This window comes from Diadema antillarum, unplaced genomic scaffold (genome assembly GCF_040938485.1).
Source record: "Diadema antillarum isolate AM-2024a unplaced genomic scaffold, OU_Dant_1.0 seq00001039_RagTag, whole genome shotgun sequence".
NCBI classification, from domain to species: Eukaryota; Metazoa; Echinodermata; class Echinoidea; order Diadematoida; family Diadematidae; genus Diadema; species Diadema antillarum.
The window spans coordinates 1,396,489-1,412,860 of record NW_027271870.1 but is presented as its reverse complement, the minus strand read 5'-3'; the positions used below and the strand labels follow the sequence as shown (position 1 = coordinate 1,412,860).

The 16,372-nt window shown below is 38.0% G+C and overlaps 1 protein-coding gene across 1 annotated transcript in view; it reads right to left on the bottom strand.

Moving 5' to 3' along the window:
* LOC139742940 (inositol 1,4,5-trisphosphate receptor-like) overlaps positions 1–15,094 on the bottom strand; it is a 146,872-nt gene extending 131,778 nt beyond the window's left edge. The window contains exon 1 of the mRNA XM_071653448.1: positions 14,496–15,094. Within this exon, the coding sequence (XP_071509549.1) occupies positions 14,496–14,587 (92 nt within the window). The 5' untranslated portion in view covers positions 14,588–15,094. The remainder of the gene's footprint in view (positions 1–14,495) is intronic.
* Positions 15,095–16,372: the final 1,278 nt, after the last annotated feature.

The window sequence follows — 16,372 nt, the reverse complement described above, 5'->3', positions numbered from 1 at the left end:
ACCGCTTTTTTCGCATCATCAGAACTGTCTCTACAAAGAGTTTTGCTAAATTTTTGGTACATGTGTGAAGTAAATGGTGGTACTCCGGATAGCTCGACTTTGGAACTGGTTTGCTGATGACACAGAACCCAGTTTTGCTCTGCTGATATGTAAAATTGCATTAAAGGAAAAGTTCACCTTCCTACAAATGTGGATTGAAGAAATGCAACAATATTAGTTGAAGGCATCAGTGAAAGTTTGGGGAAAATCTGACAATCCGTTCAAAGGTTGTGAATTTTTAAAGTACCTGCGTAATCACTGCTGGATGAGGAGACTACTACAGTGTATGATGTCACATGCGTACAACGATATCAGGAAAACTAGAGATTGTAATTTGTCATCACTGACAAATTAAGGTGATCCGATTTTTTTTTTAATCAATGATTCGAGTCCTGATCGTAATAGGCATGACAATACAAGTTTCATCTGTGTTTAGAGACATTGTCCGTGTGAGGTTTGGATTCTCATTTAGAAAAGGGAGTCATATCTGCCATCTTTGGTACCAATTCTGTATACACTGAATAACGAAGATACAGCAACGAATACATATGACCTTTGACCCACCTTTACACTCCCAAGATGGCATCTGAGGAAAAAGTGGTTATTTTGTGAAATGATTCTTGCGACATCGTCTATATTCGTGTGCAAAATATGGCAAAGATAGGACAGGTATTCACCAAGATGCAAAATGCAAAGTCTTAGGTACAACATAAAATCTGGGAGAAATTCACCGAAGGGTAAGTGAGAGCTAGTGCTCGATAAAGAAAAGCATGTCGATTTTCACATTAAAAAAAAATCCCTCCCATAGAGATAACACGTCATAACGAAAATACAGAAAGAAGTACATATGACCTTTGACCTCACTTTGCACACCCAAGATGGCGTCTGAGCAAAAAGTGGTTATTTTGTGAAATGATCCTTGTTACATGGTCTTTGTGTGTGCAAAATATGGGAAAGATAGGACATGTATTCACCAAGATACAGGATGAAACATTTATGACCTTTGACCCTAATTTACATACCCAAGATGGTGTCTGATCAAGTAGTTGTTATTTTATGAAATAATGTACGTGACATGAACTAAACATGTGCAAAATATGGGATTGATAGCCATTGTTGTTGTTCATCTATTGCACAGAAAGTAGTAGAAAGAAAGAAAAATAAAGAAAAAAATATGTTATTTTATAGAAATTTGAAGGAGAAGCATAAAAAAATCAGAAAAAGATAGGAAAGTTAGGAAGGGAGATTAAGACTAACTAAAGAAAAAGAAGAAAAAAAGTGTTTAAAAAAATGAAAAAAAAATATTGGCAGGGGTGAGCCTCGAACCAGGGACCTTAGGATTACGAGTCGGATGCGCTATGCAATGACCTATTTCATGCTCCATAGGCCCTGTGTATTAAGCAAAATGACGCTGCATCGAAGCCACGTGCCATTTTCAACCAAGTTTTTCGACGTGATGCCGACGTCGTATGAAAAAATGAAGGGCACACTTACGATAGCCCAAAGTCTCAGCTACAACATACTAAAATCTGGGAAAAATTCACCGAAGCAAAAGTGAGCTACTGCTCGAAAAAGAGAGTCATGTCAATTTTCACTGCCAGAAAAACTGCTCTCCCATAGAGATAACACGTAAACTGGTCAAATTCTACAAGGATATATTCAATCCATTTTTACGAGGCGATGACGTCATCTAATCAAAATGTTGTTTTTACATTAATGAAAGAACATTTCATAAGCTACAACATACTGAAATATGGGAGAAAATTGGCAAAGGATAAGTGAGATACGCTCGAGTAAACTTGTAATTTGATGACGTCATTTTGAAAATTTACTTTTTTTACTTTATTAAGAAATTTGATATCTTTTAATCATTTTGTCAGCATTGCCTACCCATGAAATAACATGTACAACTCATCAGCTTTCAATATATGTAAAGAAAATGGGGGGTCACCGTCCATCCTGACGAGTAAAATCGGATTTAAAATTGGCAGTTTTTTGGCATAGTTGCACTGTATATCGCCATTGACGCGCGCGCGGAATTTCAACTTTGACGGCCCCGTATGACGTCATATTGAGTCGGATTGACTTGAAACGTGGTATAAATATTCCTTGACATTTCAGACATGCGATCAAAGTGAAAAAACTGGAAATTTCAATTGCATATGAGCTGTGCGTGCGTATATGCGCGCGCGCGTACGCGTCCGTCCGATTTTTTCAATTTTTCAAAAAATGCTCCAAATGGTCTGAAACGTGTGCAAAAAAATTTTGAGCTCGATTGGAGCATACAAATATTTCAACGCGCGCGTACGCGCACGTTTTAAGAGAAAATATGAATTTTGAGAACATGAGTAGAATGCGCATAACTTTAAATATATGTGACGTAAATTTCATTGAAAAATTCTATTTCATTAATGAGATATGATTGAGAATGTGTTTTCATATAATGACGTCATAGTGACGTCACGGTCGACTGATCACAATGATACATTAGATTTGCCGTCTTTGGGACATGATGCATACATGATATAATTTTGAAATTGACAGGCAGCGGACTTTCTGAGCTAACCTCTGCACAACTTTTGAGGAGAAATAAAGAAGAAGAAGAAGAAAAACAAAGAATCCGTACAGATACAGAAGGTGATCCGAGAGGATACTCGGATCACCTAATAACAAGAGAATTTCACAAAACTTGACTTTTTGGATAAAGTGCATATTTCTTCGACTTGTTACTGACATATGTTAGGGGTAATATTATTCCCCCTGACTTCTGAAAGAGAGAAGTCGAGTGTTCTTTTGTTATGTGAGAAAAGTAAGAATATCTTGAATTTTCTTTATACTTTCTTTATATTGTTGTACACATATGACATCACAGGCTATAGTAGTCTTCTTATCCAGCCGTGACTGAGCAGAAACTTCAAAAATTCATAACTTAAATACAAGAAGTACGCTTTAACATGCAGGCGTACATCATCCATTGTGTCTGTATTGCATATTATGGATGTACAAGCATATTTTGTGCATGAACGCATGTTGAGAAGTGCTGGATTGATGGACAGTTCACGGAGTTCGTGGCACGCTGTTACTAGGCAACGTCATTTGCAGTTTTTGCACTCTGCATGGGGAGTCTTTCCTTTGTCAATACAACTCCTTGCAGCAAATGTGACTTTGGAACGTGTTTCGCAAACGAGATTATAATCGAGATGTTTTTCACATCCAGCAGACTTAAGGGATGATGGGATTTGTGAGGGGAATTGCATCGTTGTATTTACTTTCTTTCTTTTTTTCTATAAATACCAAATCAAGCTGTTCAGAAAAAGTGGAGTCAGTCACAGAAATGGTTCGTTTCAAGATATCTTACAGCCCCAAATATGTTATGTGGCATGAGAAATATTAGTAAAACACATGAGTAAAGTTAACTGAAAAGTAAACAATCAGTTCAAAAGTTATGAATTTTTGAAGATATTAAAAGATGGCATATCAACTATCAGCACAATTTCTTATCCTACAACCATTGTTATCATCATGGTATAATCACACTTGTGCGTACATCATTACATCTTTTCTGAAACATTCATATTGCATCACATTTTTACCATCATTAGCATATAGTCTACATCATTGATAAGATATAATTTCAAGTACAATATCTCTATGTGAATGTTACCATTAACCACTATAATCATCACTATCAAAATCATCAACATCATAAATACCTTAGTCATCATCATCTTCACTCTGACTGTTGTTTAAATCAAGATCACTTCTTTAGAGCTCAAATACCTCACTCTTACTTTTCATTAAATGCTTGTCCCTGATTTCCCCTCCCATTCCCCCCCCCCCAAAAAAAAAAACTTCTCTTCTCCCCTTTTCCCCATTCTCTGGCAATATGAAGTGCACCATTACAACACCGCACCGACGAGATTTTGGCGCGTTTATCTAACAATTTTCTGAGGCAGAATCACGATCCTAAACGTGTTTGAGGCATTTTCAGTGGTTAGATAAAATTAATACAACCGTGTTTTCAAATGCGGTTAGAAACACTAATTTGAAACGTCTTTGAAATGCGATTGAGACCACAATCACCTTTCAATGCCGTTTTGAACAGCGTTTATCTCAAGGTGAAATCCCAGCTGTTTCCGGGTGTGTTCTCTACCCTTTACTTGTGCGTGACTGATGAGGCATGTTTGCTGGTACGCAGCTGACCTTTACTTCCCAGGTCGAATGGCGCAAAGCAGCTGCGCAGCGACAACACTCAAATCGTGATTGTATGATGGTTAGATAAATGCTGCACCCCGAGAATTATGTTTCAAACCACGTTTGCAAACACGATTCAAACATGTTTTGAAACGCAATTCCCTCTCTCAAGTTAGATACTGTACAACAATATTTTTGCAGCATGAAATTTTCGCGTATTGGAGCCGACGGCCTTTTTCGCAGCATGAAATTTTCGCGAGTTGTCTTTAACATTCAATGCATATATAGACAAGAACTTTCACGTGCCTTTCAATTTCACGAATCTTGGCTCTCGTGAAATTCACAAAATTAAAATGCACGCGAACATTCCTCCTTTTACAGTAAACGCAGCTACAGACACCATGGCGATGAGATTTAATAGCAAAGGCAGGGAGAAGGGTGCCTGTCACATCACGGGAGCAGAGTACTGTAACTCTCTCAAGAGGAGTCCTCGGAGGACACCCGCACTCTCACAGGTACAGCACAGATTTCCTGCAAGGTAAATCTCTGTGTGTCATCAGTCATGATTGCCTTCGACTGATATTGTCACCCTGCCATGCCATGACAACATGCCACTTATACTACTGCCACAGTCATAAAAGGATAGGAGGTGGGGGGGGGGGGGGAGCAATCTATATGACTTATTGGGACTGTAGCCTCTTTAGAACAAGAAGGGCACAAGTGCAAGGCACAATTTTATGACTCAGACTGCACCAGACATTGATGACTTTTGTTCACACATGCAATCCATTGGCATCCATCTCACCCTACACAGCTGTTTTGGTAAATTAAACTTTGCTGAACTCATGACAACAAGAAGAAAGAAAACCTCTTGAGACGATCCTTGGCTTTTATGTCACTACTTCAAAGTACTGACAACCTCTCCCAACAGTCCATGAACCTTGCCCTGGATCACCTGTCAATAACTATTGACCTTTAACCCTTTACCTTGCTTTTCTCCTTTTCTTTTCTTTTTTTTTTGACCTGGCTCAAATCATTTTCACACTGATAGAGAAATGTAATTATAATGCTAAATTACAAATATGACTGCAATTAGGATTCAAATAATCGTCTGTTCACATGGGTGAGGAAGGCTTAACAGACTCTGGTGTTTTGAATTTCAGAGCATGGAGGAAAGGTGTGACTTCTCTCTGAGTTTCCATCAATCATTCTAGAGCAGTATTAGTAGCGTACACTTTGACTGCTTTGCTGTTCGACCAATCATCAAATTCGCTTGACTCTCCTGTAGTGTACTTCAGTGGGACATGTGATCACACAGGTATTTTTAGTAGCTTAGTGAGCATTTGAGCAGCACAGTTTTTCTGCAGAAGTGGTTAAAAGTTCACTGTATAAGCTCAGCCCCTAAAAACATGACTGGAGGTTGATCCATACACACAATCAGTTTGTTTCGTAATTCTGGCGAATCGTGATTTGAAAACACAATCAGACCGTCACTGAAACACAACTGGAATTACAATGCAAATCGTCCTCCACGATTCCAGTTTGCATTCGCACGGCAAAAAATGCGTAATTTGAATCATGACTGTAAGTGATGCGTCATTATAATCGTATTTCAACGTGCTGTACGTACTCTCAATGCATGCGAATGCAGTCTCAGATGTCTAGAAACGAACTGGTCAAAGAATAGGGATTACCTACATGTACATGTACATGTACATGACAAAGTAATCTTCTAATAACTATTGAGTCACTGTGACCTTCCTGTTGGACTTAAGGCACATTACTACAGTACCTCTTAGTGGGCTAATCTCCAACTTGTAGGTCAAGAAGGTATTATAGATCAGTTGCTGGATGCTGATGAGTAAGTTTGGCAAGTAGAAAAGCTAAGGGCCAGGCAGATAATGGGTTTATAAATTGGGATGATACCCTTTTATTCACATATGAAGCTCTATCACTGAAACTCTACCACATATTTGTTTCATGTGCACTCATCAATCATAGAGAAAATGCTCTGTTATAACCTTCAGGGCGAAATGATGGCAATGAATTCAGTGCCTGGTTTTTGCTGAAACAAGCAACAGCTGGAGCTGTAAAATATGCATTTCTACTGGTATGAATTTATGCACAATACCACGGATGGCACTGGGAACTACAAATTGTGAAATGAGAACTACAAGCACCATTTAAACACATGAAGTGAAGATGTATTTTCTAGCTTTAGTGAGCACTTTGTTCTTCCATCTTTGACAATGAGGCATATGTCAATAGTACTCATGATTATGCATCCCATAAACCAATCTATTACCCCTTTCATAAACTCAATAATGCGGATAATATCCGCATCATTTGGTCGTAAAATCGGAGCAGGGGGGGGGGAGAATAATCCGCTTTTTTTCGACCCTTCTATTATCCACATACATGTAATAGCAGCATCGGTACCAGATTTGGAGTTTATGAACGCAAACCCAAATAACGCGGATAATTGCTGGGGTGCGGTCAAACATCACCTGTCTTTCCCGCAGGAGGGACGTGTGCAGTCACCATGACGATTATCCGCCTTTTTCAGGACGGGCGCTCGCAAAAATAATGCGGATAATTTTCAGAGTTTGTGAACGCATTTTTTATTGAAATGTCCGCATTATTCTTAGGCGGATAATTGGAGGGTGAGTTTACGAAAGGGGTATATGATATGAATAGACTAATTAAAATCTCTGCACACATCAAGATGGGGAGTATACACTACACGTACTGTACATCTACAATGAATTATCTCTTAATCCTACTAAGAGATGGTAGCCTATGTTTGTTCGTTTTTTTACATGATCCTTATTAATTCTTAAAAACTGATTAGTTTCTCCAGCTACATGAATAACTGCAAAATACTCTATTTCTCAATCCTTCTGAACTATTTTCTACAAATGTAGTTCCACTGTACACAAATGTCCAGAATCAAGCTATAAAAGTTATGCCCTTGGCGTATATTGGTGCATTGTAGTATACTACTTGCTGTCAGTATTAGCAATTCATCAAAGGTATTAATCAACCAATACAATTGCATTAACAACTAGGGAAAGTATTGGCAGCCATACAGCATAACTACATAATCATGCAATTCATATTATCATAATGGTACATTGTACCTTAGACATTGTGTTATGATATTCAATCGGAAAACTGTTTATATTTCTCTTTAAAAGAGATGATACATGTAACTTCTTTCTCATTCCATCAATATGGTTCTAGATCACAAATTCAAGCACTCTTGTTAAAGATTACAGTTGGTAGTGCAAGTTCAAATTTGTATAATCTGAAATGCCAGAATACAGTCAAACCCGTCTATAGCAGCCTACCAAGGGAGGCAAAAAAAGGGGTCATTACAGACAGGTGTCCGCTATAGACAGGTTCTTTACCCATTGAGGATGGACTAATTTTGCTATCATACGCATTTTGCATAGACACCTGCCCAAGTATTCTCGGGATTTGTCTTCAACGGCTTAACATACTTTTTCTCTCAGAGGGAATTGTTTCTAGTGTCCATATACAGCAGGTGGCCACTATAGACAGGTGGTCGCTAAGACAGGTTAGATTGTGACAATTTGTTTGCACTTGGACAAAATAGATAAAACAGAAGGTAATCAGTCAATGTTTTATGTGGAGGCACTTGTTTCTTTCAACTTGTACATTTTATCAGTATCACAGAGATTGAAGAACAGAGAAATTATCAAAATCACATACATGTACAGTACAATGTAGATCAAAGAACAGAAAAAAAAAACTTTTGGGGGACATCATTCACATATTACAACAAATTTCAAAATCTGGTTTGTTTCAACTATACTGTACTTTAAATATACAGAAGGCCCTGTACATTTATACAATTAATGCATTGTAGTATTATGTGTGTTTAACATCTTTGGATTCCTTTATGGTTTACTCAGTCACAATGGATCATTGAAGGGAACAAAGTTATAATTCTCAAGAGGATTAGGAACTTGGATTAGCAAACATACATCCATGAAGGATTATAATAGGCCTTGTAGTTGATGTTTGTTGTGTACCATCATCATTATCATCATCACCACCACTGACTATAAACTTCAAACAATTTCTGGCAACAAGGAACCTGCCTCCCTTTGTTCACCTTTAACCTTGATCTTTTCATGGAATAAAGACCTTAGGGAAAACACACCTACCACCAGAAAAATATTTCCAAGAACTTTGAGACAGATAACTCAGCTATTGTACATTTAGTACAATGTAGACATCAATATCACACAAGAGTGTACAGACGAACTTGTACATGTACATAAAAATCTTAATACGGTAATTTCATACATTTCTGTACAACGCTATGGCAAGTAATGGATGATACATATGTACATGATGTATTTATATTCCATAGCACTACATGTATGTTACATTATCCACTTTCCATATCAACCATGAATGACACCAGTAGGCCTATTAAAGGTCCTGTTTACCTTTGGGAACAGTGATTTAGAAAATTTTCAAGATATGACATTTAATGCATAGTATAGATGTGTAGGTCTTTTGTACCACAGAACACCCCAAGTCTTGTACACAATTTTCGCGATAAAGCCTAAAATATGTGGATAAAGAGATATCAGTATTTTTCTCAATAAATCGTAACTGTAAATGGTTTAGTATGGAAACAATTTTATTAATTATTGTTCACATTTTACTGATTCAAATCTTTACAGTGGTTGTTTTATCCCTATATGTAACTCACATTTTAGAACTATTTTAAAGCACTAATGCAGGGTTCTTGTTTCATCTGCAAATAGTAAATTACAGTACGCCTTTAAATCCTAATATACAAACTGTATAACCTTACAAGCAGGAAAGGACTGCCCAAACCCGAATGATACAACACAGGGTTTGCATATTAGTCAGCAGGCATACACTGTGTGCATGTGATGTACAACTGTGATAGTGTGCTAAAACTAAGAAAAATTAAATGCATATATTACACCTTGATTTTTTAAATTTGCTAATAATATTGTAAATCAGTGAAAATCAAAACAATTCATATCATATGCATGTAATTTTTACCTAATATCATAAATATAAAATTTAAAATTCCAAAAAGCTTAATACTCATATTTAATTTTTTTCTTACAAATATTTGTCATATTTCAATAAATGCTATCATTATTGTGATCATTTAAAAATCCACATCACTCAATCTAAAAGCTTGAGCTTGAATGAAAGTGAGATGACATGAAAGAAAACTCCTTTCAAGCACTGTAGAACAGTTTCCTAAAGTTTCTTTGCAGTTCTGCAGAAATCAATTCAACCTCTGGAACAGCAAAGAGACCAATCCAGACGCTAACTAGGATCACTATGTTGACATCCTGTAACTGAGGGGAGACACGAGGCGGAAATTCCCTGAAGCTGGGGGCATCAGCTAATGGGGCTGGGGCGCAACGTGCACCGCTTGCTGCCTAGCAACCAGAGAAAACAACCCTCCCACACAGTAAATCTTCATCCAAAGACAGACAAAAGGTCTTGGATATGAATACTCTTCACTATGCATTAATTGGGATGTCCAGCTGTTTGATCACACCAGGGTCATACTATAGAGTGTCATGATATTATTCAGCGAGATGACCAGTTTTCCATGTGCTTGTTTCTTACATAAACTTGACCCTTTCTGTGCCAGGCACTTTGGAAAGTGTGCACGCACAATGCTACGGAGTTTTCAATGTCAATTACATGTGTATAACTGTGTAGTACTCAAAACATGCAAAGAAGAAAGTTCCTATAACATAAAAGAACCATAAATGTTCATTGGTACAGGACCTGATACAATGTACATGTAGGCCTGTTCATAAAATGGATTTATACTGCAAATGTTGTCATTGAAGTAGAAGAAATATTTGCAGCAATACATTGTGTATCTGAAGAATGTGACATAATTCACCTATTCTGTATGATGCATAAATTTTACACAATGTTATACAGAATACATTCAAGTTGACACTAATGGTACATATAATGCATACTGTAATTTCTTGAATAATGGATGCAGACACAATAACTGTAGTTCAAGCAGAAGTTTCTTCTTTTTTTTTCAAAATGTTCCCCTGGAAAGTTACTTCTACATTTCACTTTTTTTTCCTTCTTCATGTAAAACATTATTTCGCTTTTTTTTTCTATTACATTTGTACACCTGTTCAGGGACCATGAAAATGACAAAATTCAACACTTTAAAAGAAGAAGTGAAAGGACACAGCCCTTGCTCAACAAAAAATGTACAAACTACACTGTACCTACATGTACAATGTATCTACAAGTACAATGTACACTGCACAGCAGATAATACAATGATAAAATGTGCTAATTCTAAACTGAAGCGTTTGAGTTACACTTTTTTTAGGTAAAGAAAAATAGACTACCACATGAGTAAACTCGTCGGAAATAAATAATGCTTGTATTCCTAATGGTGATCATGGTGTCATACACCGAGAATCATTCAGATACATTGTAGATATGATTTTTGCAATATCTGGCTTTCATTTGGCTTTATGCCCTTTCATATATTGAACTTGTCATTGTACAGCACTTTATGCATGTTCAGCACAGCTTGCAAAGTACGTTGTACCCCATGCTCCCTTTAAAGCACAAAGGGAGGCAGGCCAATGGTATCCTCATTGCTCTACTTTCCTTTAACCCTAATCAGGCTGGGGGGGGGGCGGAATCCGCCCCCCCTCGACGTTTCGCGCAATATCTTCGCAGCGCGATAAGCTCCCGCCGCGATGATTCATGACTTTTTTCTTTCAAGTGTCGCGCAACTTTTGAGACCAAAATTGTTGTGCCCGCACGTACCGTTTTGACGCGACGCCCGTTCAAAAAAAATTTGTCAACCCCAAAATTGTTCCAAAACGTGATTTTGTGTACAAATCCAATGCAAATTGTGTTTTTTTTTAATTAATTCACATAAAAATTCATATCTTGACTTAGAATGGACGAAATTAATTTATTTTAGCGTAATAAAGCTTCGAAAAATGTCTGTGACAAATTTTGGCCAAAAACAAACAAAAACAAAAGGTCGAAAAACAAGGAAATACATAAGAAATTCAAAAAACAATCAAATATATAAGAAATTAATTTCGATACAGATTTTTTTTATCCTATGTCTCAGGAGAATGATACAAGAAACATTTTTTAAAAGAAATTAGCTTAATTAGAGCATCAATAAGTGATTTAGAGCCCAAAACTGATTTTATGCATAAATTACAATAATTAATTAATATAAAATATAAGAAAAATTTTTCGGAGAAAGCAACCATACATTTTGATAGTATACGTCGTGGGCGTCGCGTGTGATGATTTTCGGCGCGATCACGCGTTCCATAGGCGAGATCTGAAGGGGGGGCTATGCGTATGGGGCTTCGCATTGTAGCATTCAGGATCATGACAGAATTAGTATCGCGGGTAAATGTCAACTTAAAATCCAAAAATTTCTTCGATTCGAAGACTTACATTGTACCAATTAAGTTGAAGTATTGAAAACAGGCTTCGAACAACGTTTGGTTCTGCCAATAGTCGAATTTTTCGAATTGATGACTGAATGTGACTCGGTCGAGAGGACCTTGGGAGAGCTACATACACTGACTACTACGGCCAGCGCATGCGCACACAAACATCTTATCCGATGATGGATTTGAAATTTGTGCGCATGTGATGTGTTCGCATGCACTGGCTGTAGTATTCAGTGTATGTAGCTCTCCCAAGGTCCTCTCGACCGAGTCACATTCAGTCATCAATTCGAACAGAAAGGGACTATAGGCAGAACCAAACGTTGCCCCGAAGCCTGTTTTTAATACTTCACCTTAATTGGTAAGTCTTCAAATTGAAGAATTTTTGGGATTTTAAGTTGACATTTATCCTGCGATACTAAATCTGTCATGATCCTGAATGCTACAATGCGAAGCCCGATTACGCTATGCGTATGGGACTGCTGGTCGCTATGCGTATGGGGCTGCTGGCCGCAGTTAACTGCATGATTACTAAGACATGAGAGCACTTTGGGGCGAGTAAGTCTCACAGTGTTAGTTACATGAAAGGTACTTTAATCTGAAACACAAACTAAGACAAGGAAATTCAAGGAAACTTTTGAGGTACCAGTACCAAAACTTTTTATTGTCTTTAAAATACAGTGTAAGCCAGCAATTAAAGGCTGAGAAGTGTCCTCAAACTACATACACGTAGGTAAGATAAATGTGTGCTCTTTACAAAGAATGGTGTCAATTTTAAATGAGCACAACTGTCAAGGATTTTTTTTTTATAGATATGATTTTGATTTCATTGAAAAGCTAATATTCACTACATTGTCAATTCAATGTGATCTACTAAAAAATAGCTCATTATCTAGAGAACAAGAACCCCTGTCTAGGAAAAATGGAGGGTCTGTTTATCAGACATCCAATAAATTCCATTTTGTTTCACCCTGGAATACCCCAGTACCAATGTTTGGGTAGCATGTGTACTTAATGTAGGCCTATTTATTGACATTGCTGTATGAGACCGGGCATTTTCCTTGAGTATTACCTGCGTAGCATCAATAATCAAACTATTTGATCACAATTACCTATTACGTACCTCTGCCAAAGAAGGAGGAGGAGATTCCTGACAATCACTGTTGGTTTGTTTGGTTTGTTTGTTTGCAAAATAACTGCTCAAAGAGTTGTGAACGAATTTGAATGAAACTTGCAGGAAAAGTTAAAAATGACACAAGCAACACTTCAGTTTTGGCAATGATCTTGGAATTTTCATGGACTTTTATAGGATTATTTTCATCTCTTGGCAGATAGGGTCAATGAACTTGGGAGTTCAAGCTGCATGAATTTGAGGTTTGCATGTCATACACGCTCTAAATTAGTAAAATGCATTGTTCTGTTCAGGCAAGGTGCCACATGCCGCATAGCTGGAAGCTGATGATGTAAACAAAAGGCTTCTATGTGGAAGTTGGGCAATTTTCAGCATGCATAGTATGATGGGAGATGAGCTGCATGGCAGAGGTCTGCCCTCTGCAAGTGCTTTTCTAGTTTCAGAGGCAAATATTTATGATTTCAACAAACACAAATATTTTCTATTCGTGCACACTGGTTTCACATGCCATCACCTGACATGCAACTTGCGATACATGTATGATTTAGACTGTTTTTACACTGTTTTCAAAAGTCCCTTTTCTGCATGTAAGCCACCTATCAAGAGTAAGACAGACAGCAGTCTCACACAGAATAATGCTACTCTAGGATGGTCAGGTACAATTGTACCAGTGTCCTACCAGTCCACTTTCCATTAACCCCCCCCCCCCCTTACAAAACATTCCATGGTCTAGTGCACAACATTTTCAAAGTACTACAATGTACACTGGTGCATTGATGACTGACAGGCACACATTTGTTTGAGGCATTCACCAATTGTCCAAAGCCTGAAGTTGCTTGAATATAGTTTTAAATGTCTAGCAACATTGCAACAACAAAAGTAAAATTGGGCACATGCCTACATAAAATATGCTAATTTTTTAACTGTAATTTTATAGTTTGTACAGACTTTTGTCTAGTTAGTTCAGACGGTATGCAACTACATGTCCTTATAACTAGGCAGAAGACTCATTCATCTTTTAACATAGTCACACTTTAGGTTCTCTAGACATCTACATTCAAATAGATCTATTTGAAGAAAAAAAATCATGCCTCGATTATTTATTATTTGTGTGATCATGTCGTCATCAGCTCAGTTGGCATATTGACTATTGTGCGGTGTGTTATGTAGTTAGTAGTAGTACAAGTTATCTTAATAAATTACTCATTAGTCTGTATCAAGAGAGGAGTGCCAATTCATAAAGTGGAGAAATTGTAAGTGTAGTTGTAGAGAGCAAAATCCGTCTGTCCGGAGCGGAGGAGTCTTTTATTTTTTTTACTTTATCAGCTCTCCTCTGTAGCCTATACAGGAGCAGATCCAAGGGAGGCGCCTTTAAAATTACAAAATTAAAGGGGACACACACACCCCCATTTTTTTTTCTTTTGTTTAAACAAAAGAATAAAGAGGGGGTGCGCGCCTGGTGTGCCCTCGGGCCCCCCTCTGGATCCGCCACTGGTATATGTAGGAGGGGATTCCGTGAAGCCAGACGCAGTCTCCACGGAACATATCCCCGACGACCAGATACAGACCGATCTTTCGGTCAAGTTGTATTGAAGGTGTATGTGTAGTCAAGTGCAGACTCTACCTACCCGAGGGTGCTGATGAATCCGTTCACACTTCCCTCGGCGAAGAGAGACACGATGTCGCCATATTGCAGGAAACTGGCCGCCATCTCTCCCATTTTTGTCGTGATATCGAAACCCAACCTCCCCCTCCCTGGCCCTGTTGGTCCTCCTGTCACACAACACAACAAACCCAACAACGCCTCGCCAGGCTGCCTTTGCACGGGAACGACGTGCTCAGTCCACTAACGTCACTCCCACTCTACGGGGGCTTGGCGGGGCAGCAACATGTAGCACAATCCGGAAGCAAGCCGCAGACCCGCGGCGATGTCTTTCAGTTTCACCACCAATATCAGACCACCTGTTGGAAAGTGCTCAATAGGTGCCGTCTTCGCTCACAATGCACTTCACATTAACTCCACAATGTAAGGTTGAGCCTACAAAACGATCAAATGGATAGAACCTGCAACCCACTGTCCTGGGTGTAAGTATTAGCCTTAGAGGTCCGTATTTCGCAAAAGGTTATCCTCCATTTTCCTGTCTGATTATACTCGCTTTATGTCGTGTGTGGAACTACACCTGCATAACACACGTACACACACACACAAATACATAGACACATTCGTAGAATTCTCGTAACGTCCGCATACAGCCCTTGCTCGCGCTCTCAAGCCGCTACCACATACACCACAGTGCCTGGTACGTTGTGCACTCGAGCACACCGTGGACGAAACCTGTTGATTCACTACCAAGTGATGGCGTACTTGATGATACTGTTATGCATCCTACAACAGTACCAGTATGTTGAAAGCACAGAAATACAGTGTAAATGAACATCAGGATTCTGTGCTATGGTTGAATTAATATTGCCGGTATGCTATCCAAAATGTGGTACTAAAACGCTATGGTAAAATTACTAGTAACTGAAATGAATAAAGAGTAAACATATTAAAAGAAATTATGATTCAAGTTCTATTTCTACCCAAGAACGCTAAGGGTCGGAGCAACTTGCTTAGCTCACTGCCTCTCTTCATCAAAGTGATGCAGCGACCTGCAGGCTCCCATATGACTACGAAATTATGATTTAGATACATTGGATTGGGTTTTACCTGCATTTGCAATTACTGTAGGCCTACGTATAACATTACATTGCTATGTTCGCCAATTACCACTTTTATTTTTTGCATGTTGTGACACTCGTTCCGATGGCTCACTTCACGTATCCTCCCAATCTTATTCTCTGTGTGAGCTGCTAAAAGAATGACTTCATCAAAACCAAAGTATCAAGGTATCTGTTAGTGTCACATGTTCAACCCCCCTCCCCAAAAAAAGAGATATGTAGGTCACAATCGTATTTCATTCAACGTTACTATGGCATCAATTCCAAACAGGCTAAGCTTATCTCCAATTTTGGTATGTGAGGACATTGTGTCATTAAAATCAGTTCAACCCATTGGACCTGACATTCATCAGTTCGGATTATCCAAACACAGTTGATTGATCGATTGATTGATTGATTGATTGATTGATTGATTGATTGATTGATTGATTGATTGATTGGTTGATTGATTGATTGATGGATGGATGGATGGATATCAGATTGATTGATTGATTGGTTGATTGATTGATTGATTTTATTTTACTTCTTAATTTCTTTTTCATACATTAATGAAATACAAAGTCAATTGAACGAACTAATATAATGAGCGCAGTATAATTTTAATCTGACATTTAAAACAGATATATGATTAATTCAAATATTCAAATAGTCAAATCTATATAACCACAAAAAGAGGAAAGTAGGCCTGAAGAGAAAAATCGATGCAACGGCTTAGATATTTTTTTTTTTCTCAGGAGTTCTGATGTAGAGAGGGCAACAGATGGAATGAACTACAAAAACTTTA